Source organism: Erithacus rubecula (genome assembly GCF_903797595.1).
Source record: "Erithacus rubecula genome assembly, chromosome: 10".
NCBI classification, from domain to species: domain Eukaryota; kingdom Metazoa; phylum Chordata; class Aves; order Passeriformes; family Muscicapidae; genus Erithacus; species Erithacus rubecula.
The window spans coordinates 19316395-19340276 of NC_136662.1; the positions used below are offsets into that span (position 1 = coordinate 19316395).

The 23882-nt window shown below is 48.7% G+C and overlaps 1 protein-coding gene across 1 annotated transcript; it reads left to right on the forward strand.

The window, feature by feature from the left end:
- Positions 1-48: 48 nt before the first annotated feature.
- Positions 49-23677, forward strand: LOC306805829 (uncharacterized protein). The gene is made up of 25 exons (XM_079314042.1): positions 49-595; positions 4417-4561; positions 5216-5260; positions 5776-5903; positions 7398-7522; positions 7637-7788; positions 8349-8455; positions 8934-9124; positions 9557-9690; positions 9829-9893; positions 10099-10181; positions 10768-10931; positions 16961-16994; positions 17033-17390; positions 18241-18382; positions 19086-19130; positions 19215-19342; positions 19759-19883; positions 19977-20128; positions 20307-20413; positions 20583-20773; positions 21059-21192; positions 21626-21690; positions 22363-22445; positions 23121-23677. Exons 1-25 carry the CDS (start codon positions 416-418, stop codon positions 23287-23289), a joined length of 3252 nt encoding a protein of 1083 aa, XP_079170168.1. The 5' UTR covers positions 49-415; the 3' UTR covers positions 23290-23677.
- The last annotated feature ends 205 nt before the right edge of the window (positions 23678-23882 follow it).

Consider the following 23882-nt stretch of genomic DNA (forward strand, 5'->3'; position numbering starts at 1 on the left):
TCACGGTGCCGGCAGCGGGGAGGGAGAGGAAAGCAGAGCGGGAGCTGTCAGCCGGGATGCGGGATGGGAATGGGTGGGGATGACGGTGAAACCTCGTGAAGCAGGAATATGTGATGATGATGCCCTCAGGAGGAGGAATCCCACGCTACGGTCTATCCCTCTCTCTTCAGCCGGAGGTGCCGGCGGCGGGGACTCGGGGCGGGCACAGCTCTCAGCAGGTGCGGCGGCCAGCGGAGCGTTCCCGCGGGATGCTCCCCTTCCCTTCCTTTCCCTTCCCTCCCAACAAGCGCTGCCGTGATTTGGCAGCCGCTCGGACTCTGGACCTGCCTCTCCGCCCCGCATTGGCTGCCGCGGCCGGTGCCGCCGGGGCGCTGCGGGACACCGGGGGCAGCCGCCGGCGGCTCTCGGCGGGACCATGAAGCTGCTGTGGCTGGGCGTGGATGTCTCCAGGGTGCTGCACCTGGCCGCCGTGTTCTGCCTGACCTGCGTGCTGCTGAAAGCCATCCAGCTGTTCCACCGGCGGCGGGAGCTGCTCCGGGCGCTGGCCGACTTCCCCGGGCACCCGACCCACTGGCTCTTCGGCCACGTCCACGAGGTGGGGCAGAGCCGGGTGTGCGCTCCGGCAGCGGGGGAGTGCGGGGAGCGGCTTTCCCGACGGGCGTGCGGGAATGATGCCGGTTTGTCCCCGTGGTCCGGGAGAATTGCTGGGTGGGTGAGAGGTGGGCATCCCTTTTCCCAGCCAGACCAATGTGCTTTCCCTGTGTGTGATGCTTAGCGAGAGCGCGGCTCACGCAGAGCTCCCGCAGCCTGCTGCAGATTGCACGGTAGGAAAGGGTGGTGGCTGGTGAAGAGAGCGGTGACACGGAGAGGCATTGTCAGGGCACAGGCAAGGTCATCCCGGGGTGTGACCGGCATCGGTGCTGAGGGCAGCAGAGCCGCTCAGTCCCGGGGCAGGCTCCGCTGTCCCCTCTCTGCTCCTCCGGCAGCCAGGGCAGGGCCGCTGCAGCTCTCCCTGCGGCGCTGAGCAGATTCTCGCTGAGCATCCAGAAGCATTTTCTCCTCCCTGCCAGCTCGCCTCGGCCTCACGGCCAGGTGAACCTGACAATCGATCATTCTGAGCCACGTCTTGGCCACAAAACACATCACAGGCATTGCATCCAGGCAGGAGTCATGGATCTTACAGCTGCGTTAAGGTCATGAGTAACTAAACCCACGTACATAGGCGAGCCCTGCTCTGGTCACTGGAGGCAGGGATGACTATTCCCCGCGGTATGCACTTGCCCACACAGATCACCATGGCTGCCTTGGCAAACAGATTTTCACATCTCATCAGCAGTCTCACGAGGTGTAACTGAGCTTGGCTGGTGCAAAAGGCTTTTCCATATGTGCTAAAGGCTGCTTACAATCACCTTGCCCTCTGCTGGACTCTGCTGATATCCTGTCTTGGCCACCTCTGTGGCACATTAAATAACTGGCCCCCTGAAAAGTGTCCGGGAAATCGGGGGGAGACCTCCCAGGGCAGTGCCAGTTCTGCTGCGCTGGACGGGACAAGCAGTCTTTTGGCAATGTGAGCATGAAGATGGGCCAGTTCAGGGCTTTGATACACTGCCAGTTAGACTTCAAAACTGCAATTAAATAAAGTATGTTCTTCTGTTTGTTAGCTGTGACTATTTGTCCTGGAAGGGAATTTAACCATTTATGCCAGTCATGGCTAGGTTGTTTGTGGCTCAATTTTTACCTCAGACAATGTTTGTTTGAGAATTCCCTTTTTGGAGATCTAATAATTTGCTGATTAATGCTGATGAATTCCCCAAAGCCTGACAGTTCCTTGAGCCAGCAAAGAAACCAGCAATGCTCTGGGCACACACTGAATACAAAGTGTGCACACACCTCGAGAAGGACCTGTGAGCTGTATTCAGGAAGAGTACTGACATTTCCTGTTCTTCTGATTTGATTGTTTCCCAGTTTTGATTCAGCCCAGTTTAGAATCTCAAACCTATTTGTCATGCTCTGAGTGGACCTCCTGGGAGTACATCACTTTGTTTTACAGCATTCTCTGGTTATCAGTCTCTGCTCATCCAAATCACTCAGTAGAAATGGCATTAAAATATCAGGAAGAGGTTGTGTAGAGCTGTTCAGCTTAGTTAAAAGCCAGATTGGCAGCCCTGAGCTTGCCGGATGGACTGCCCGTGGCCGGGGTGGGTGGGAGGCAGAGGAGGGCAGGGTCAGTGCCCTGCTGGCCCAGGGAGGGTCAGTCCCTGCACAGCCCTTTGTCCATTCCTGCCCTGGGTGGGGAGGAGCCAGCCCGGCTCTGGCAGCACACAGCACACCCTCATGCTCAGATTTCAGCTCCTGTGTTTTCTCTTTCATTTGCTATCAGTGTATAGTTACTAAAAGTGCCCTTAAGCCTCTTCCCAGATGCTTTTAGTGTTGGATCCATTTCAAAACTTGCATTTCAGCATGAGTTCAGGCAATTACCTTTCTTTCTTAGACCCAAGTCGGGTTTATACTTTTCTTTTCAAGCCCCCAAGGGAAGAAGTAATGATCTTTCATGCAGAGCCGAGTAGCTGGAGCTCTTCATTAAGGCATGAGAGCTTTTTATTCCTCTATTCTGTACTCTGCAGCTCACAGAAATTTACACCTTTCCTCTGCTCCACAAGTGCTTGGTGCAGCAGGTTACTCACCTTGAAGGTAAACTCTCCTCTCAAATAAACCCATCCAACCCTCTGCTAGTACAGGGATGGTTCTTGATAGCAAAACCCAAGGGTGGTGCTCCAAAAATAAGATTGCATGCAAAGGCTTCTAGGATTAGGACTTCTGCCAGCGAGACTTGCTCAGCATCTCCATTCTGGTTTTTGTGATTCACAGCAGGAGAAGCACGGGCAGCTGTATCAAAGGGACTGTCACTTAGCTAGGTCAGGTGTCACTCAGCTAAAGGCATTGTGCCAAGCCCTGCTTCTCTTGGCATTTGCTGAAGAGGTGGGTGCTGAGGAGAGATGCCCCTTTTGCCCCAAAACTTGATCATCAAGTTAGAGAAACTCATGGTTCTATTTATTAAGTTCAAAATCTTGAACTTGAGTAAGCAAAGTTCAGCTTTCTGTAATAACTGGTTGTAGTTCATAATTCTGCTGAATGTGGGAGACACATGGGATGTGCTGCAGGGATGCCCCCCTTGTGGGGAAGGGGGGGCTTGGTCTTGGACCTGAACCTGGACTTGCCCCTGGCAGACACTCCATGACTCACAGGTATCCTCTCCAAGAGAACTATTGGATATGGATAATTATTTGATGTGGGTGATTATTTGAGTATGAGCCATGCCCTAGGTTACACCAGCCAGACTAAAATCTGAGCTGGCCTAACTCAGCACTAGAGCAACTGAGCAAATATTCACTTGATACAGCCAATAGGGTCACTTTGAGGCTGATTTCTGCACCAGTATGCTGATTTAATTAAACTTCAAGCTTCAAGTCAAGCTGCAGAAGCTATGTCAGACCTAGCTTACCAAAATCCTTCTCCCTGCATATTGACCCAGAGTTTCTCTTCAAAGAAAGAAGAGTCTTACATGGTTTTGTCTCTGTAATTTTTTTTCCTCTGCCTGTGGTTGTGGATCTTTCCACCTGTTCTTTATCTATTGCCTGTACATAACAACACAGGCTGTAAAAGCAATAAAGCAATTATTACTTAGGAGTGAACCTGCCACTGCTGCTGCTATGGTGAAAGCTGGTGCTCATGCTGCTCCTCAGATTGCAGATTCCAAGGACAGGAGATAAATCTTTCTACAAGCACCAATTCTTCATTGTCTGTAAAATTCAATTCCCAGAAATCAATGAATTCTTAATGTTATGTTATTAACCAGCATTCCCTTCTCTGTACAATCCACTGGTGACTTTGGACTAATTCTGTTGAATTTTTCCTGGACACTGTCCTTCTCCACCTAAATGTCTGGAGGAAGCTGTGGTTTCCCACAGCTGTTCTGGCAGGCCAGCAGTGATGCTGTTGGCTGCTGTGTTTTTTCCCAGCTGCAGGGTGCTAATTGCTCAGCCACGTGCACGTGAGAATGTAGTTGCATGCTACAAAATGCAGATGCTGTCTGGGACAAATCTGACTCTTCTATGGGGTGGCCATGAAAAAAGAAGATAACATATATGAGCTGATAGCCACCAGCACAGTGCCTAAGTGTAAGGTCAAGTGATAAGGAAGAATTACTTTATAGGAGCTTTGAAAGTGGCAAACATCTCTACTTCCGATGCTCTGCAAACACAAAGGAAGGATAACTTGCTTGTCCTTACCTGGTTTTGTGCTCAGAAAGACACTGAACTTTTAAGACAGTGGATTGTGAGATTATCATTTTGAGATGTTTGTTTGTTTGTTTTCCAAATCTGTGTATTCTTTCTCTTTTTTCTTCTCTTCAACTAGTTTCTCAAGGAGGAAGAGGTGCTGGACAAGGCAGAGATCTGGGCACAGAAGTACCCACATGCTCACCCTATGTGGTTTGGGAGTTTCTCAGCATTCCTGGTTGTCACTGATCCTGACTATGCCAAGGTTCTGTTGGGTAGAGGAGGTGAGAGATTATGGCTTCAACACCAGCCTGCAGATTTCCCATGCCAGCCTCAAAATTTACAGCAAGGCAGGGTTTCCCAGAGAGGTTTTCTTGCAGGAATCATCTAAAGGCAAGGAGAGATACCCCTCCTTCATGCTGTGCCCTGGGTACTTCAGGCACAGGGCTGCAGGGCTGACCTGACTCCAAATCCATTGCTAGGAAATCAGACTTCCTCAAATGCTCCTTGAAAATTTAACTGCTCAGTGCCTGATCTTAGCAAGGAGAAGACACCTGGGAGCTTTTTCCAAGCTTCAGAGTTCTGGCTTCTACTTCAGAGAAGTATCTGTAGCGTATCAAGAAGAAAAAAATGCTTCAGTGGTGTCTGAGAGGGTTAATCATTTATCACACTGCACAAACTTTGGACTACCAATATTCTTGATTTTTCCACTGTGGGCATCTGCTTTTATATGTGTTTATTTCAGCTGGCAGGGATAAAGTTGTTTTGTGTTGAAATACTGGGAGTTTTGCAAGGATGCCACTGATTTTTCTTCATACCCAACCAAAAGTGAGGGCCCAGAGGGAGCTTGCAGCTGCAAACCTGGATTCATGCTATTGAAACATTTACCATTTTATTTTCTCTTTCTTTATGTTTGCTTGTTTGGGTTTTTTTTACAGATCCCAAGGATAACATCAGTTACAAACACCTTGAACCGTGGATTGGTATGTATTCCCAGGGCTTTGCCTCTAAGGAGTGATTCTCAAATTAGTCAAAACCACTCTATAAATAAACAGCATTGCACCTGTACCTTGATGGAGTTATAGCTAAAAGCTTCCTGAAATTATTACATTTACTGTAAAAGGTGCTAAGTAGTTCCATTTATTTTCAAGGGGGAAAAGTTCAGACATGTACAAATATTTACATGTCCACAGACAGCAAAGACTTGTGATGGGAGAAGCTTAAATTCATTGAAGGACTGGTGAAAAATGAATTTTCTGCTCTGAACTTCTCTTAGTGTTGGTGTTTCTTTTCAGAGACACCACTGTGCCATTTTGATGAGCAGGGCTTTGCTTAGCTCTGAGAACCTGGGGCTGGTGTCAGCATTTGGAAATACCCTCTCACAGCAGCTCGGATAGCAGATTTAATCACACTCCCTGCAGGCTGAGGCTGTGTCTTCAGGCAGCTGAGAGCAACCTGTTTGTGTCCAGCAAAACATACCTTGCCTGTGTTTCCCCAGGGAATGGGCTGCTGATCTTACATGGGCCCAAATGGCACCAGCACCGAAAACTCCTGACCCCAGGGTTTCATTATGATGTCCTGAAGCCGTACGTGGGCCTGATGGCAGAGTCTACAAACGTGATGCTGGTAGGACTCATGATGCTCCTCTCTCTGCCCTCTTTTCTTTTCCCCATCCTGTCTGGTTAGGAGATAAATGCTGAAGCAGGGTTTTCTTTGTAAGGACACATTATGTCCTGCTGGTCAATCTTTCTGAGTCACCTCAAATCCCTGCCCTTGAGCTGGAAGGCATGAGCATCTCTTAGAAGGGATGAACAGCTTTAGCCTCCCTGCAATGACAGTGTCTCTGGTACTGCCTTGGGATCTGTGGCTGAGATTTCAGGATTAATGTTACTGCCATCCCCGAACTGTGCACGATCTCAGTTCCAGCAGCAACTTCTTACAAGGTGTTTGTCTAAATAAAAAAATTGAGGTAAACAAATGTTCATAATAAATCTGCCAAAAAAAAAAAAAAAAAAAAAAAAAAAGGTTGGAGCAGAGCTATATTGTGACCTAAGATTAAAGGGTATTATTTGCTGTCACCATACCCATGAAACAGTGAAAATGCATTGTTCTTCAATCCACTGGTGCTGGGCAGCATGGAAACTGATAGGAATTACAGGAGAAGGGCACTAGGCTTTGTGCATGTGGACTGGAGGAGTCTGGATGCTGGATCTATTCCTTCTTCACCTCCATCACTCCAACTTCCCCACCAGCTTCAAATAGATCCTCGCTGGGTTCCTGCTACTGGCTCAGGAAGCAGCCAGGAGCCAGGGGCTGGAGAACGAGGTTTTTTGCAAGGTTCCCAAGTGCCTGGGAGTTTGAAACTCCTTGTGAGCCCGTGCCACCAGGTGGCAATCGTTGCCCGTGCTAGGGTCATGCATCCGTCCCCATACGCCTGGTTTGGTGCTGTGGAGCTCAGATGTGACCGTGCTCCTCCCTCCCCTCCCTTTCTCAGCTTTTAAGTCCACTAAAAAGCCACGAGGGGACAGAGGATTCATCATCACTTCATGTCTGCTGGGGAAGAGAGACGGGATTTGTGGTTTCTCTAGGGATCCTCTATGTGAAGAGTTGAGCAAGAGCTCCTGTATTACTTGCTGGCAAAACACACTGGCACAGAGATGGTGTGACAGAGAAAAAAACCTTACTCCAAAGTTTGCATCTTGGGCACCAAGCTCAAATGTGCTCAAGAACACACCCAGTGAAGCCTAGTGCCAGCATATGTTGCTCCTGTACAGGAAATCACACTGCATGCTGAGAAATACTTAGGTAACTCCCCTTCACCCAGAAATGCCCCTGTTCTGGCCTTGTCCAGGTGCCCTTGCCTCCGGATAGAACGTAGCAGGGCTCACCACCAGCAGGTTCCAAGAACAGCAGCTGCCCGAGGCAATTCTGTTAACCATCCTACTCCTGGCTTCTCTTCTCTGGGATTTTGCAGGCAACTAAAAAATTCCCTTCTCTTTTTTTTTTTTTTTTTTTCCATTTCTCTGGAATGTATCTCCATCTTAGGACTCATTTAACCAGAGAGTGACTGCAGATCATGCAGAGCTGACCCTTCTCATTTCTGTCTCCTTTGTGCCCTAGGATAAGTGGGAAAAGCTGGCAGCAGATGGGAAGTCAGTGGAGCTCTTTGAGCACGTCAGCTTGATGACTCTCGATAGCATCATGAAATGTGCCTTCAGTTGTAACAGCAACTGCCAGACCAACAGGTCAGTGCTGGCTACCCCAAACCCTGGCAGGAAGTTTGCAGCTCAGAAGGGAAATAGGCAAATTGCTTGTCACTGTGCTCCCAAATTTACAAGCTTCCTATTCCCTCTCTCCAGGAAGAACACCTACATCCAGGCTGTCTACGACCTCTGCCACATGGTGCACCAGCGCCTCCGCATCTTCCCCTACCACAATGACATCATTTACTGGCTCAGCCCCCATGGATTTCAGTTCAGGAAGGCCTGCAGGATTGCTCATGACCACACAGGTATTCCCTGCTGTCATCATCTCCCAAAACTTTGGACAGAGGCAGTCGGGTTTTCTCCTTGCCTGTGCAGTGATCCTGCCCAGAGGCTCAGAGTTGAGATCCAAGCAGGGCATCAGCTTGCAGTAGTGATCTGATCTAGGCATGAAGCAAAGGGGTCTCACAGCTCCTGGGTTATTAAACTGGACTACAGGAGGAAGTGCCCTCTGGAAATGCTCCTATAAAATGGCCAGAGACTGATAAGAAAAGGAGTGGGCACTGCAGGCAATACCAATGCATGGAAGGATTTTCCATTCCAAGCCAGATGTGATTTTAATGCATGAGGGGTGTGTAAACTAGGCTGAGAATTCCATAGTGAATGAAGAAAAGTATGACAATATCCATGGTATTTTTTGCCATGCTGCTGAAAAAGCCAAAGCTTCTGGGATGCAGAAGCACAGGTCAAAAACATCATGGGCCGAGCAGTGCTCACCTCCTTGGATGAGGTTTGCTTTCAAAGGAAGGACAGTTTTGCAGCTTGGCATCTTCTGACCCTGCTGAACCTTTAATCCTTTCTCCCCCAGACAAGGTGATCCACGAGCGAAAGGAATCCCTTAAAGATGAAGGGGAATTTGAGAAGATCCAGAAGAAGAGACATTTGGACTTCTTGGACATTCTGCTGTGTGCCAAAGTGAGTGGCAAGGACTGTATGTCTGGCAGGGCACGGCGTGCAAAAGTCAGTCTTTGCAGGGGTGCCACAAACCTCCAGAGACCCTCAGGACTGCCCAAGCCATTAAAAAAATAAATTAACTCAGTCCCACCCAGCTGAAGAGAGGCCAAGGTGATCCAATTTTCCATTGTTGAAGTGTTGGCAGTGTCTTTTTGGGTATACAACATGCAGAGGGACTTCCTAGTCCTGGTGGTTTAGTATGGGGAGATAAAGAGATTTAAAAGTGAAGGGAAAGGGGCCCTGAATTCAGTGTAAACAGACATTGATTTTGATTATGTGTATCCCACAGGCATCATCATACCCCTTTTGCAACAGGTGAGAGAATATAGTGGCCCCTCCTGAGATATTTACATATTTTCATATATGTGTGTGTGTGTTACTGTAATATATATATAAATTTTATATATATGGGCCACTGAGAGTGTCTCTGGACTGTTAGGATGAGAATGGAGCTGCACTGTCTGATGAGGACCTGCGTGCTGAGGTGGACACCTTCATGTTTGAGGGCCATGACACGACAGCCAGTGGCATCTCCTGGCTCTTCTACTGCCTGGCAATGCACCCTGAGCACCAGCAGCTGTGCAGGGAGGAGATCCAGGGCATCCTGGGGGATCGGGAGACCATCCAGTGGTAAGGTGGCACCAACTGCCATTTCAAAGTGAGCAGTGTCTTCAAGGCTCAAAAGCTGGGTTGTTAAAGATTGCTGCATGCCCAGGGATTTCACAGGAGGGAACAGATCCTTCAGCTAAGTCAGCTACCCTGGAAGGGACATTCTGGATGCCATCTCATGTCTGGGCCACCAGCACTGCTCTTTGTTCTCTCCTGTTTTCTCACCACAGAACATCATAGATGTGCTTTTCACTTTTCACTATCTCTGCACTCGAGCTTGCTCAGTGGATGTTCAGGCTGTTCAGAGGTGTCCTGGCATCCCCAGCCTCCAGCAGGCTGTGGCTGGGCATTGAGGGCCCCTCTGTTCTGTAGCAGGGGTTGGATGGCTGTGGGTGCAGGGACCTGCAGCACAGGCAGTGGGGGGGCTTGGGCTCAGCCTGCCTGTCCCAACAGGGATGACCTGGGCAAGATGACTTACAGCACCATGTGCATCAAGGAGAGCCTGCGCCTCTACCCGCCGGTGCCGGGCGTGTCCCGGCAGCTCAGCAAACCCGCTGCCTTCCCCGACGGACGCACCCTGCCCGAAGGTCTGTCAGCCCCACCCCTGCTCCCCAAACCCTGCTCTCAGCTGCATCCCCCCTGGCACAGATCTTCAGGCAGGGTGTGCAGGTGTTGGCTAGTTTCTTTGTCAGTGAGCCCTTTTCTCCCCCTCAATTGTTTTCCAGGCACTGTCGCTGCAATAAGCATTTACCTCATTCACAGAAACCCTGAAGTATGGAAAGATCCTTTGGTGAGTTTTCTTTTCATCTCCTAATATTTTTTCCCCTTTATGGTGTGCCTCTCCCCATGTACCTTTCACCTGTTAGCAGGAGAGAGTAATTCTCTCTCTGCTGGGGTTCTTCACAAATTAAGGGGTGTCACATTTCTCAAGATACCAGTCAGTACCGTGTTCTTCAAATAATTGCTTATTCTTGCTGCATATTCTTCATTTCCAGGTGTTTGACCCTCTGCGTTTTTCCCCAGAGAATGTCTCTGGCAGGCACTCTCATGCCTTTCTGCCTTTTTCTGCTGGAATGAGGTAAAGGGACTTGAACACTGAAGGAGTAATGGGCAGAGACCACCACCTGCAGTCCTGGCCCTGCAGAATTACATAGTTAGATAAATGAGGATATAAGTGCTTGTGCAACAGAGGGGTTCTGATACCAGCAGGCAAAATGGGAAGGCAGCATTGCCAAGCCCCTTATAGGGACAGAGATCTGGTCCCCAAAGCTGTTTGTCCCAAAGGGACCCTGCAGCATTCTGAGCTCACCTGATGCAGAGACCCCACTCCACCCTCCAGCTCTTCTATTTCCCCCTTCCCCCCCTCCCAATCCTTCCATTTGCTCTGTGCTGACTCCTTCAAGGCAAACACTTAGACCTTCCCTGCTTGGAGACCCAGCACCTCATCCCTGCTGGCCCATCCTTTGGCTTCCCCATCTCCCTCCTTCATTCTCATTGACCACACATCACGAGCTCCCAATGTTCCTGTCAGCTTCTCCTGCTCAGCCCGTGTCTGTGAGCTGCAGAGGGCAGGATGTGTGGTTTAGGAGGGCTGGGATGGGCTGTGTGGGTTTGCTGTGCCCAGCACTGGATGGAGCTGGCTGAGCTGCTCTGTTTCTCTGCAGGAATTGCATCGGGCAGCAGTTTGCCATGAACGAGCTGAAGGTGGCACTGGCTCTGACCCTGCTGCGCTTCGAGCTCTTGCCCGACCCTGCCACGCCTCCCCTCAAAATCACGCGGATCATCCTTCGCTCCAAGAACGGGATCCACCTGCACTTAAAGAAAATCCGCTGATGCTGGAAACATCCCACCTTCACCAGAGGGAGGCACCAAGCTGATGACAGAAAAATGTTTCTCTGGGGCAGAAGTGCAGGGCAGGATTTGGGGATGAGGATTCCTGATTGCTGTGCTCTGTCCACCAGCTGAAAGCCCTTTTCAGGCTAGGTCCAGGTGGCTGGGGTGACATTGCACAGGCCCACTGCCATCTGCTCCAGGGCACTGATCTGCGAGCAGCCATGGCCACGCTGTCTGTCCCTTTGCACTGCCATAAGGGCTGGCCTGGCCTGGGAACATCTGCAGATCCCACCAACTTCCTTCTTACCAAATCCTACCTTCACTCTTGTGCCCTGGCCAAATCTGTGACCATCTCCAGCCCTGCTCTGTCATCAGCACCTTCCTCAGTGCCTAGAGGTCAGCCCTCCTCTCCTGCAGTGGGGACAGCCTGGGACAGGACCTCAGTCCCACTTCTCACACTCAGTGAGTCTCTGTTTTGTTGAAAGCACCGATTCCAGTTTGGGCTCTGAAATCGTGCCCAATTGGCAAAATATTCTGTAATTTTTATCTTAATAAATCAAGAATTTTTTCCTGCAACTGTAGCTGTGTTGTTTATGTTGCTGGTGCTTGCCTGCTTCATCACAAATGCAGTGTAATGCATTTAGAAATGGAAGAGGGACAGGAAGCCCATGAGCAGCTGTGAGAAGGCTGCTGTGCAGTTGGACAGCAGCTGACTTCATACAGCCTTCACCTGCAGAGTCTGGTTTGCAGGGATGTTCTGGGACAGCCCATGAGAAAATCCATCAGCCTGTCCCTTCTTCAGACAAGAGGTGCAGCTCTCGAGCTGAAATCAGAATTATACAATGGAGAGAGACAGAGTATGCTTATGTAAGTATCAGAAGTTATGAAACTATGAGACACCACAAGCTCTTTGGAGGGCCATGTCAGGATACAAAATTATCTTGATAAATTGAAAAACTGCTGCAGTGAATGGGATGTGAGTCCATAAGCACAAGAGCAGGCACAGGCATTGCATAAAACCAAGAGAAAAAATGACTGACAGGCAGCAATCTCTCCAGTGGATGTTTTGTACATGGAGAGACAGAAAAGATAATATGAATCAATAATGTCCTGCTGTTGCAATCACAGCAAACATCATGCTTGGATGCATAAATACAAATATTTCTCAAAAATTTTTCACTTATTTCTCTTTCAGTAGATGAAATGAGATGGTGTCCTTCAACCCTGTTTGGAGATTCAAGTATAAAAGCAACAGCATCTACTCCAAGCTTATATACTCCAAAGTGAAAAATGAGAAATTTTTTTATCAAAATAACTGAAGTTACCAGAAGTAAATTACATACATCTCTGTATTGGATGCAATTTTCTTATAAAGACAAGATTTGAAAAAAATACCATCTAAAGAGGAGTGGATGAACCTTGGCATTCCAGTGTGTAAGACTAAAGCACAAGCATTTAATGAGCAAGAGCAAAGGCTGAAATCAAGGTGTACCCACTGAAAGAGAGTAGGTTAAAGGGGATCACAGTAGAGGAACTTGATATACCAGTCCTCGTGCAAATAGATGGCAGCTGCTGAATTGCTTTTGGGTAGATATCGATTGCACAACATCAAGTACTCCCTAAGATTTCTAAAACCCTGGCATGGGTAATTTGGGGGATCTGCAGAGGTTTTAAAATTTGGTGACCTGTTTTACTGAATACTCCAGAAGTCCAGAGGAGGTAATGAATGTGATAGAAGGCTGGGGAAGGTTTGGTTTGTTTTTTGTGAGTGGACTGAATTGACGGTACAGGAAAGCTGCACTGTGCTGTCCCAACTGGACCATCCAACACATGAATGTTGCTGGCCCTGGGATGGAAAATCCTGACTGCTCCTGTCTTCATCCTGTTCAGTCATTGTCTGCCTTGTGACTTTATGGATTCACTAAAAAGCTGCTTCTTCATATCCGAAGAGGGAAAGGGAAGATTCTCTGCAGCATTCTCACTGTCCTCTCAGAGTTGTGCTTGTCTTCACATGAGAAGGGAGCAGAGCCTGTTTTCCCCTGCAGCCACCCAAACCCAGCATAAAATCTGCTCACAAATCTCTCCTGGGTGCTATCACCCCCTGAGGCCAGGAACTGGAGATGCTCTGCTAAATAAGAACACACATGGCAGCCCAGCTCACAATTTCCCTGAGCCACATGGGCCAGCACTGCATGCCAGGCCAGCACTGCATGCCAGGCCAGCCAGCCTGCATCTCACATCCCATATCCTGCATCCTGCATCATCCCACATCCTGCATCATCTCATGTCCTGCATCACAGATCTTCCATGGCTGCCCTGCTTCTGAACTGGAGAGCAGGGCTAAACCTGCACCAGGGCTTCTGGAGCTACTGTGCCCCAGAGCTACAGTGAGCCAGATTTTTCCAGAATGTGACTCCTGAGATCAATTCCTTACATTTACCTTTCCCCTCCTAGGCATTAGAGACATGGAAATAATAAAAAGGGCAGGTCACCTGGGATGTACTGCTCACTGCAATAAAGATAGTCAAGCACCAGCTGCAGATAATTTCCTTCTTTAATCCTTCCCTACTTTCTGCAGAAAGGGTAATTGCAAAGGTGATGATGGGGGACCTCGGACTGATTCAGATCTTCAGATAACTATTTTGGCATGAACTCATGGGAGTAGCTGTGCCAGGTGTAACAAAGGTAAATCTTTGTTTCATTTAAAACACCTTGGGTTTTTCTTATTGTGGCTTGATTTTTCCACAGCAGCAGGGCAAAGATGTCACCTACTCCTGCAGTTATTCCTTTCCCCACAGATTGTCACCGGTGCTCTGTGGCCTCTCCTTGTCATGTGAAGGGTGTCTGTCCATCTCAGTTTGGTGGTGGCACTGTTTTGGATGCTGCCAGGCCTGTTGGAAGCAGCAGGACCAGCAGGGAGAGCAGCTGGCTCACAGCAGCAGGAATGCAGTCCCTGCACAGGACACACGCCGCTCTCCAGGCAAATTTACTGTCAGATGGCACCAGCAGTTTCCATCTAAAGTCCTCTGGGATTTTACACTGGAAGCAGCCTGTAAATTTAGTAAGTATTGCAACATATTTGTAAGACAGCTGTATTAAATGATTCCAGATATGCATTCATCCTCAAGACATGTGTGGTCAGATGGGATCCAGGCAGCTTGCATTACTCTGCAACACTTGCTGAGCTCTTGCCATGATTTTCTCATCCATCATGCATTTGGAAGTTTGAAATGATATTATTTTTTTTGGCATTACTGCTATATTTCATCTGTCATCACTAAGTGCTGCAGGAACACACAGGGACAGATGGGCCTGGACTCTTCTTCCTTTCTGAATAAACACAGGCACAACCAGGGAGGGCAGCTGCTGCAAGGTCATGCTCTGGGGCAAAGTACCCGTTTGCCACCTAAATTTCACCTGCTCAGTAAATCACTTTTTCTGGAATGAATTCCAACAGTGCGAGTTAAATTGGTGAGATCCTCTCCTTCTGTGTCTAAAGTGAGTGGAGAAATTCCCAAAACCCAGAAAGCAAATTCCACAGCCTTCTATGTCTGTGGTTGTGGTATGGGTTGGAAATTCTTCAGTGTAAGTGGGTTATTTTGTGTTGATGGCCTGAGCTCTTGTGGCCTTGCTGCCATCACATGGACATCTACAGCATTGAGCCAACCCTCCAGAGGCTCTCTGCAAATGTTTGATGACTTTCTAAGTGTTCTTTAACACCCAACTGCAGTTTCACTGGTTTTAAATGTCCAGAAGGTCACGCCAATCCTCTGTTCCCCTGCCAGCCTCCCCAGGCTGCTGTGGCTGTCAGAAGATGCTTGTCCTGCTTTTTCATGCTGAGATCTTCTTCTGGAGTCCTCTGTCACCAGGGCTGTAGATTCTTCTGGTGCTAACAGATTGTTCTGGCCCTTACAGTGATCACAAATCAACCAATACTGTCCCTTTTCACTTTTCTCCACTTGCAGCTCTGCAGCAACTTCGCTTTGCCTTTTGAACCTTAGTAGTTTCTTCCCCTGCAAAACCCCCTAAATTTTCTTCCCCAGGCTGTGAGTGTTCATGGCTTCTCTTGCTGTGAAACCTCTAAAATACATGAGAAATTATTTTCTCTCCCCTCCACTAGTGAAATATAGAACGCAGAGGCTGGATTAAGCACTCAGATTTGCTATCACCCAAGATCAGATTCTTGCTCCAAATACCCATAAATGTGGATTTAGCCACTCTGTCCCCTATGTTCCCTCCATATCAATTCAGCACTTGACATCTCACTTGACCTTCAAGGCAACATATATTCCTTGGTTTCATGCTCAACAGTGGTTACTGGTTATTTTGTAACTATAAGGAAGTCAGTTTGGTAAAAATTGACCATGTTCATTGACCCACACTCCAGGGACTTTGTTACCACTGAGAATTTCTGTGTTGTTATAAAAATTTAATCTGCAGCTAACCAGAAATGCCATCCACTGGCACCTGTGGGTTGGGTGGTATTTATGGGTTATTTTGTAGGGGATTGCTGAAAGATGCCAGCTAAATCCAGATTGGTCAGTCTGGTAATGATGTAGGTACCACAGGATATTCCAAATATTCCAAACAGCTCCACTGGCACTGAACAAAGGCTCAACCATCAGATCTCCCTCTTTCCCCTGTGCAGACCTTGTGAGGGACCCAGCTGCACAGCATCATAATATTTATGGATGTTCTGCAGGTCTTCACAAGAAGGTTTGCCTTGTCAAACTGAGTCCCTTATGCTCCAGCTACAGCCAAAGCCCTCTCTAAGAAATGCCTAACCTGATCACAGCCTCCTGCCTCCTAAAGATCAACCTTTATCTCTCCCCTGAACTTTCATACAGGGCAGCTGGCTCAGGTTAAAATGATACACTAATTTTCAATGAAGGTGGCCAAGTGTGTTGAAAGGTAACTGTGCTCAGTGCCTGCCAGGGGTGCTCTTCAGGGCAATGATAACGAACATCAGATAAACTGTGGGTTTTTTTCAACAAAGTGACTCTACAAGCGGAAAATGTGAGACATGGTGTGTTTTAGACTGAAAACTAAAGGGAAGTGCCCAAACATCAGAAGTCCTCTGTCTCAGAGATGTGTTACACTGAAAAGAAGCACTCACAGAGTTCAGCAGCCCTTATGTTGTAGTCTGTTGGACTATCAGCCTCCACAGCTGATAACCCATTTGGTCCTCATAATATCCTGAGACAAATGAGACATTATTTCAGCCCATCTGGGTATCCTGCTTTTTATGATATTTATGGAAGTCCCCCACACACATCATACTCCCAGCCCCAGTTCTCCACATTGCCATTCCAGGCTTCTGGGTTTATGGGATGTGAACCCAGGTAAGCAGCAGGATCTGCACAGGGATTGCAGGAAGGGTCCTACCTGGGGCCCAACCAAGCACTGCACTAGAGAGGAAAATGCAGAGATGCAGAGACTTTTTGGAGAAGGTGAGATGCCATATGGGCAGAAGAAGGAGGGCTCACCAATCTGGAGAGGGAACATGGCCTTGGCATCACACCTCCCCATCATGCTCTCAACCTTGCTGCAGCTCACTTCACTGCTCTGCAGCTTTTCCTCTCCTTGACTCATCTACTGGCCATGGTAACTCCTCTGGACAGCAGTTTTATGTCCTGGCTTGGCCATGGAAGGAGCCCTTGGGGAACAGGGCTGCATCCCCTGTGTGCTGCTGGAGTTATGTCCTTTCTCTGGATTACAGCCCAGCAGAGCTGGGTGATGCTGCAGTCACCCAGAGCACTGCTTTCACAGGTGCAGGTGGCTGAATCCAGGCATCCCATTCATTGAGAAGAGCTGTCCTGTGTGTTTCTGGGGGCAGGTGAATGGCTTCTGTACCTGAACTCCTGAGGACAGCATGGAGCTCAGCTAGACCGCCAGCCTGGCTACATCTCAGTTCCTCCCTCCTCTGGCTTCACCCACCTGGGTTTGAGGACAGTGGGTGTGTGTGGCAGCGTTGCTGGGGTTTCAGAGAAAGCAGGAATTATTCAGAGGCTGTTTGCCCTCCAGGTTGCAGTGACAGGCTGCAGAAAGCAGGTCAAGGGTGAGTGGGAGCGCAGGTTACTGGCTGAGCTGACGCAGTGTTTGCTGTGATAACCCAGCAGCTATAAATTGCTGTCAGCTCCACTCCACCACTCATCTCCTGCCGAGGAGAAGGGAGAGGATTTTTACCTGCACTGAGCTCCCCACCTGGCTCAGGTGTGAGAGGAGCAGGCAAGAAACAGGCAGGCAGAAGGCAGCGTCCCAGACCAGCATGGCATCTCTGCTGGACAATGCAGCCAGACCTTCTGCTGTCATCCTGCAGCTGTCTGTGCTGCTTGGTGTGACCTTCGTGCTGCTGAAGGTGCTCCAGTTCTACTGGGAGAGGAAGAAGCGCATCAAAGCTCTGGAGGCATTCCCTGGGCCCCCAAAACACTGGCTCCACGGCCACAACCACCTGGTAAGGAGTGAGTTGGGCTCAGCCTGGGTGGGTTTGTCCCAGCTGTGCAAGGAGCAGGATCAGTCAGGGTGAGAAGGACTAGATGGGGTGTGCATGCCACCTGCTCCTGTCTCCTCCTAAGGGAGAGGACTTCTGCACAGGGAGTGCCAAGGCTTCTGCAGGGAGGGAGGAAAGGGTGCTCAATATGTGATCTGCATAATTTGCCAAAAAAGAGTCATGCTCTTTTCAATCATATCCTTAAACAAAGAGTTATGGGACTTCCATGAAGTTATTTAAATATGAACAATCATACAATGTCGCTTTGCTATATGAACCTTTCTACAATAGGAGTGTCTTACCCTGAAAAAGGCATGGCCACAAAAGCAGAGTGGTTTAGTGCAGCCATTTTCATCATTCTGTAGTGAAGATGTTTTGCTTTCACACTTCATGCCCACCTTGCACTGCTGAAATTGGGGAACAGGGGTGTGACAGCCTTGGTCCTCCTGGCCTGTCCACCAGGCATCCTGCTGTAGCTCCCAAGTGCAACACAGAGCTGCTCCAAGCCCAGGCCATCCCAAGGTGTCTCATTTGCCCCCAGCCCAGCAAGGAGCTCTCCACTGAGCTCTCTTGTGCTGCAGGGATTTGGTGGCTCAGGCAGCTTTGCCTTTTGTGCATGGTCCCTTTGCAATGCTCATCCTCTCCTCCACCTGCAGCATAAGAGCCCCTGTGTGGCAAGTCTGTAGAGTGCTACATTTCCCAAGGGAGAATGTCTTGCATGTGTTTTCCATAAGACTCCAAGTTTAACCTCTGCTCTCCCTGGCATGTCCCTCTTTTTCTGCCTTTATTAATCCCTGATTAATTCTTGTTGCAGATACATCCTGAAAGCATTTTACAGAAGATTGTATCATGGGGAGAAGAATATCCCTATGCCTTTCCCAGATGGTTTGGACCATTCCTGCCTAGTCTAGTTATCCACCATCCTGAATATGCCAAGAGTATACTTGGCCGAACAGGTGAGTCTCCACCTCTGGTTTTGAGAAGTCTTTGACACTTTTCTACCAAGAAAATACTGGGAAACTTGCCTGTAGTTATCCTCTCTGCCAGCTTCCTTCACAGCTATTGCAATTATTTTTTTTGCTTCTCTTCACAAACTCCCAGGCTGTCCCAGGTTTCATGGAGCAGTTTGTATTCCTGTGCGAAACAGAGACCAGGTGCCTGTTCCTTCCAGTTTTCTGTCAGTTCCCAGTTTGAGGGTCATCTGTCTTATTGTCTTCTGTGGCTTCTACCACCACAATATTTGTGTTTCCCAGTAAACCCAGTGAAAAGTGTGAGCTGTCATGGCAATGGCTCTCAGAAGACATCTTAAGTCTCCTCTGCTCCCTTCTGTGGAGCATATGAGTGGTATGAACATGGCCATCCCCAGTAACTCCCATCCATTGTTCTCAGTCTTGGAATTTGCCATGGCTGTTTCTTTTCTACACACATATTCCTGTTCTAACTTTCTCTGTTTTTTCAAGTCCACTGCGGTCATAATTGTAGATGATCACTTTTATGCTCTACCTCTGGTGGTACAGTATTTTAAATATTGAAATGAGATTAATTCTATGGTGTGATTTAGAGGGCAAAATCTAATGCCAATTTATCCTGAATTTTCTCTTTTGTTGTGTTGAATTAATTAGTTATTAATACATTTATGATATCTGTTCCATTTTACAGATCCCAAGGGTAGAATAACCTACAGATTAGTAGTTCCCTGGATTGGTAAGTCCAAAGCAGCAGTAGGGCTGCCAGAGCTGTGATCAGAGCCTGCAGGAACTGATTGTGCCTTTGCTGTTTATGCATCAGGGAAGGGGCTGCTGGTCTTGGATGGAAACAAATGGTTCCAGCACAGGAAGATGCTCACCCCAGCCTTCCATTACGATGTGCTGAAATCTTACGTGACCCTGATGTCAGACTCAGTCAAAGTGATGCTGGTGAGAATCCCCACTCCTGCTACTTTCACATTTCATCTGTGAAATGGTGAAAAAAAAAAAAAAAAGTGAGAGAAAGAGATGGCACTTAGAGAGTTTCTACTTTCACTGAACTTTTGGAGTACTTTGAGGTTCTAAAATTGCTCCCATCACCTTCTTTTGGACATTCCACTTTTCTTTCTCTTTGTTTGCCAATAAAATCGACCACTGCATACCCTTACATACCCCAATGTATATCCTTTTATACCTTGGAAAAGAAATGTGCAGTTAGTTTAGATTCACTGAATATATCATGAACTAGGGCCTCTGCTTCCAGAAAGTGAAGCAATTATCAGAGTGGATCTGGGAAGAGGGACAGGAATATATGACCTGACCATAGATGATGGTCTGTCTCTCCTTACCCCTGGCTTTCCCTCTAGGATAAATGGGACAAGAAGATCACAGAGAGTAAATCAGTGGAGCTCTTTCAAGATGTCAGCTTGATGACACTAGACAGCATCATGAAATGTGCCTTCAGTTTTGATTCCAACTGTCAGACACAGAGGTCAGTGCCTGAATTTCCAAACCCTAGGAAAGCAAGTGCTCCTGTTTCACCCTCATTTTACTAACACCAGCTTTGACCTTGGCCTCCTTACAGCGACTCCCACTATTATATTAAAGCTGTTTTTGACCTGAGCTACCTTGTGAGCCGTAGACTGCAGACTTTGTCCTTCAAGGACATCTTCTATGACTTCACTTCCAGTGGCCGTCAGTATCGGGAGGCCTGCAAGCTGGCCCATACCCACACAGGTATTCCTGCCCCTTTCTCCCCAGTCCTGTCTCCCAGCTGGACCTCTCCCCCACTTGCCCTAGCATGGCTCAGAGTGGGGTTACAGCATGGCCAGAGGGTTAAACAGAGTCCAAGCTGATGACCGAGCAGTCCAGTACATGAGGGCAGGATGCACAGAATGATCTCTCCTCTCTGCAGATCAGGTAATACAAGAAAGAAAGAGGTTGCTCTCCGATGAGAAGGAACGTGAAAAGATCCAGAAGAAGAAGCACCTGGATTTTCTGGACATTCTTCTTTGTAGCAAGGTGAATGTTTGAAATGATTGTACAGAATTCCAAAGAACAGAACTGTGAGGTACCAAAGGTACATCAGCACAAGAAGGAGAGCACAATAGACACCAAATTATACAAGTCCTTTGGGTATAAAGATTAAAGACCTGTGTGCATAGGAATGACACGCTCTTCTCTTTCTTAGGATGCAGATGGAGTTGGACTGTCTGATGAGGACCTGCGTGCTGAGGTGGACACCTTCATGTTTGAGGGTCACGATACCACAGCCAGTGGCATCTCCTGGCTCTTCTACTGCATGTCACTGCACCCTGAGCACCAGCAACTGTGCAGGGAGGAGATCCAGGGCATCCTGGGGGACCGAGATTCCATTGAGTGGTGAGCTAGGCCTTCTTACTTCTTTATCTTGAACTCCTTTAATTTATCCTTGAAGGCCTTTGATACAGTTCTTCCCAACATTCTTCTCCCTAAATTGGAGAGATAAGGATTTGATGGGTGGACTGTTCAGTGGCTGAGGAACTGTTTGGAAGGTGGCATCCAGTGGGTAGCAGTCAATTGTCCAGATCAGTGACAAGTGGTTTTCCTTGTGGGACAGACCAGTAACATCTTTGTCAAGGACATAGACAAAGGGGTTGAGGGCATCCTCAGCAAGTGTGTTTTTAGGGAGGACCTTGGAAAGATGACCTACACCACAATGTGCATCAAAGAGAGCTTACGCCTGTTCCCACCTGTTCCTGCTGTATCCCGACAGCTCGCCAAGCCCATCACGTTTTCTGATGGACGCACCTTGCCACCAGGTCTGTTGAGTTTATTCATCCTTCATGCTGCTGTCTGTGACATGAGTGGCTTCCTCACTCTGTATGGAGGGTTTGGAGGGTCTTCCAGACTCCCTTCTCTCTCTCTCCTGTAGCTATACAGAGCTAGCACAGCTTTGCCACCATGATGAGCCTGGAAAGGGTAGCCAGAGAGAGTCCAAGAACGTGCTCCAGAGCTCAGAGGGGACTTGTGGAGTGCTGTTCCTGGCCAAGTGGAAGTTATAAACTGATTTTTAAAAAAAAAAAGGGACCCAGCTCTGAGGTCTATGTTTTTGACATGTGAGGTTTTCAGGAGATTCCTGCCAGGTCTCTTGCAACAGCCCCTGCAGAGCCCAGGGAGGGAGAGTTCCCAAAACACCTCTTCTGCATTTTCAGTCTGAGGTGTCATGAGCTTTTTCTCACTTTTCTTTTACAGACATCCAGGTTGGAGTGAGCATATTTGCTGTTCACAGGAACCGGGATGTGTGGGAGGACCCTGAGGTATTTCACCTTTATAACAAGAAAGGGAACATAGTCTCTGAGCCAGGACATCCATTCTTCTTGAAGAAGGCAGCCTGTGCCTCTCTGCTATTTTTATTTTCCCCTCTTGTCATTCCAACAGTCCACATCTAAATGCAAAGTGCAATGGAGTTAACAAACACTCCAAAGGCTTTGAACATGACAAAGGGCTGGGAAAGTGTGTTCAACAGTCTCCCTCTGTGCATGGTGACACAGAGATGCTCTGACTGCTCTCAGCTGCCCTGCACACACTTAGAATGGTATGAGAAGTACCAAGCCCCACAAGACAACAAGATTATATTTTAGAGGCTTCAAGAAATAATTGGAAACTTTGAAGAAGGATGCAGAGCTGCCTCTCTGCAGTGGCTGTCTGCAGAACAAGGATCAGGCATCTCTGGAATGGGGGACCCTGACTTGATCCTTGCTGCCATGGATGAGAAAACACCTACAGGCATCTTGGGTGTTGTAGTGGGTGACCTGGGTATCTCCAAGGGGAAGATCCACTCAGTGGCTTTACAGAGAGATATCTGCCATCTGCAGCTCCCCCAGCAAGAGCAGAGGCCACTTCCAGCCCTAACCTGGGGACCAGGGAAGAACCTGGTGCTGCTCAGATCAGACCAAACACTGACCAAATGGTCTTTGTTGCTCCCACAGGTTTATGATCCCCTGAGGTTTTCTCCAGAGAAGTCAGCACAGAGGCACTCCCATGCTTTCCTGCCTTTCTCTGCTGGATCCAGGTGAGAGATCCTTCACCCCTCTCCTTCCTATCAGCCTTGCATGTGAGACCTAGCTCAGATGTGAGATCCTAAGGCTAATCCCCCCTCAGCCTCCACAAGCCAAGTTGGCCTGGCTGACTCAAGCAGGCTTTCTGTAGCAGAATCTCCTATTACAGCATCTCCTGTAATACGATTTCCATGCTCTGTGGTCACTGTAGGATTTCACACATTTTTCTTGTGGCTTTGTGGAGGTGTTTACATTTTGTGTTGCCTTGTTGGGAACACCACTCCCTTGTTTAGGGTGAATCCCAGTGCACCTCAAAGCCAAGGGGGCCAAGTCTCCATGGTTCCCATGCTGTGCCAATAGACAGATGCAGGATACTGAAGTCTCAGTAGCTTGCAAGGGGATCACCACACAGAGCCAGAAATAACCTTTTGGAGGTGTCTGTGCTTTTAGCTGGATCCTGACTGCACTTCCTGGTGAAGTAAGCCCCTGTTCTCCCAATCTCGTATCTTTTTGCAATGTTTAATAACCAAATAAATAACAACCCCCCCACCACAGAGCTGAGTGCATCAGGGGCTTACTAGATAAGCTCAGCAGCAGCTGGAGGGACCCCAGCTCTCACATGGGCTGAGTCTAGCTGGGGGTGGCTGGGGATGAAGGCAGCAATCAGAGCACTGTCACTCTGTCTCCAGGAACTGCATTGGGCAGCAGTTTGCCATGAATGAGATGAAGGTGGCCCTGGCCCTGACCCTGCTGCGCTTCGAGCTCCACCCAGACCCATCCAGGGTTCCCATAATGATCCCACAGCTCGTCCTCAAGTCCAAAAATGGGATATATCTGCATCTGAAGAAGATTTTGTGATCCCATGGGGTACCATGGCAGGGGGGTAAGAGCTCTCCCAAGGGACCCCCTCCACCCAGGGGGTTAAGAGGGGATTAGCAAACAGGCCCACAGTGGCCACACTGGACCTCTCCCACATTAACCCCTGCCCCACTGCTGTCCAGAGGGGCTCACTGAGTCCACAGACACCAAACCCAGCAGGTCTAGTTCCCCTCCTTGCAGGGCAGCAGCACTGCTAAGGGGGTTCCACAGCATGGCTGTGGCTCATTCTTCACCTCCAGAGGCATCCTCCATGCCCTGCTCATCTCCTCACCTCCAACCTGCCCCCACACGCTCCCTGACAGGACTCCTGTCACCTGCCTGTGGATTTGTCCCATTGTCAGTTCCCCACTTGGTTTTGGCAGTGAACACCTGGCACGATTTGCAGGGAGCCTGGAGCTGGGTGCTGCCCCAGCAGAGAGCCCCTGCCCTGCTGGGCCAGGAGGGCTCCTCCTGGCAGCCTCAGTGCTTCACCACCCTCCCAACCATTCCTGCTCTGGGGCTGGCACTGTGCCCACCACTGTGCAGATGAATGCCTGTGACTCTTTTGTGCCCCACCTCTGAACTTCCTTGAG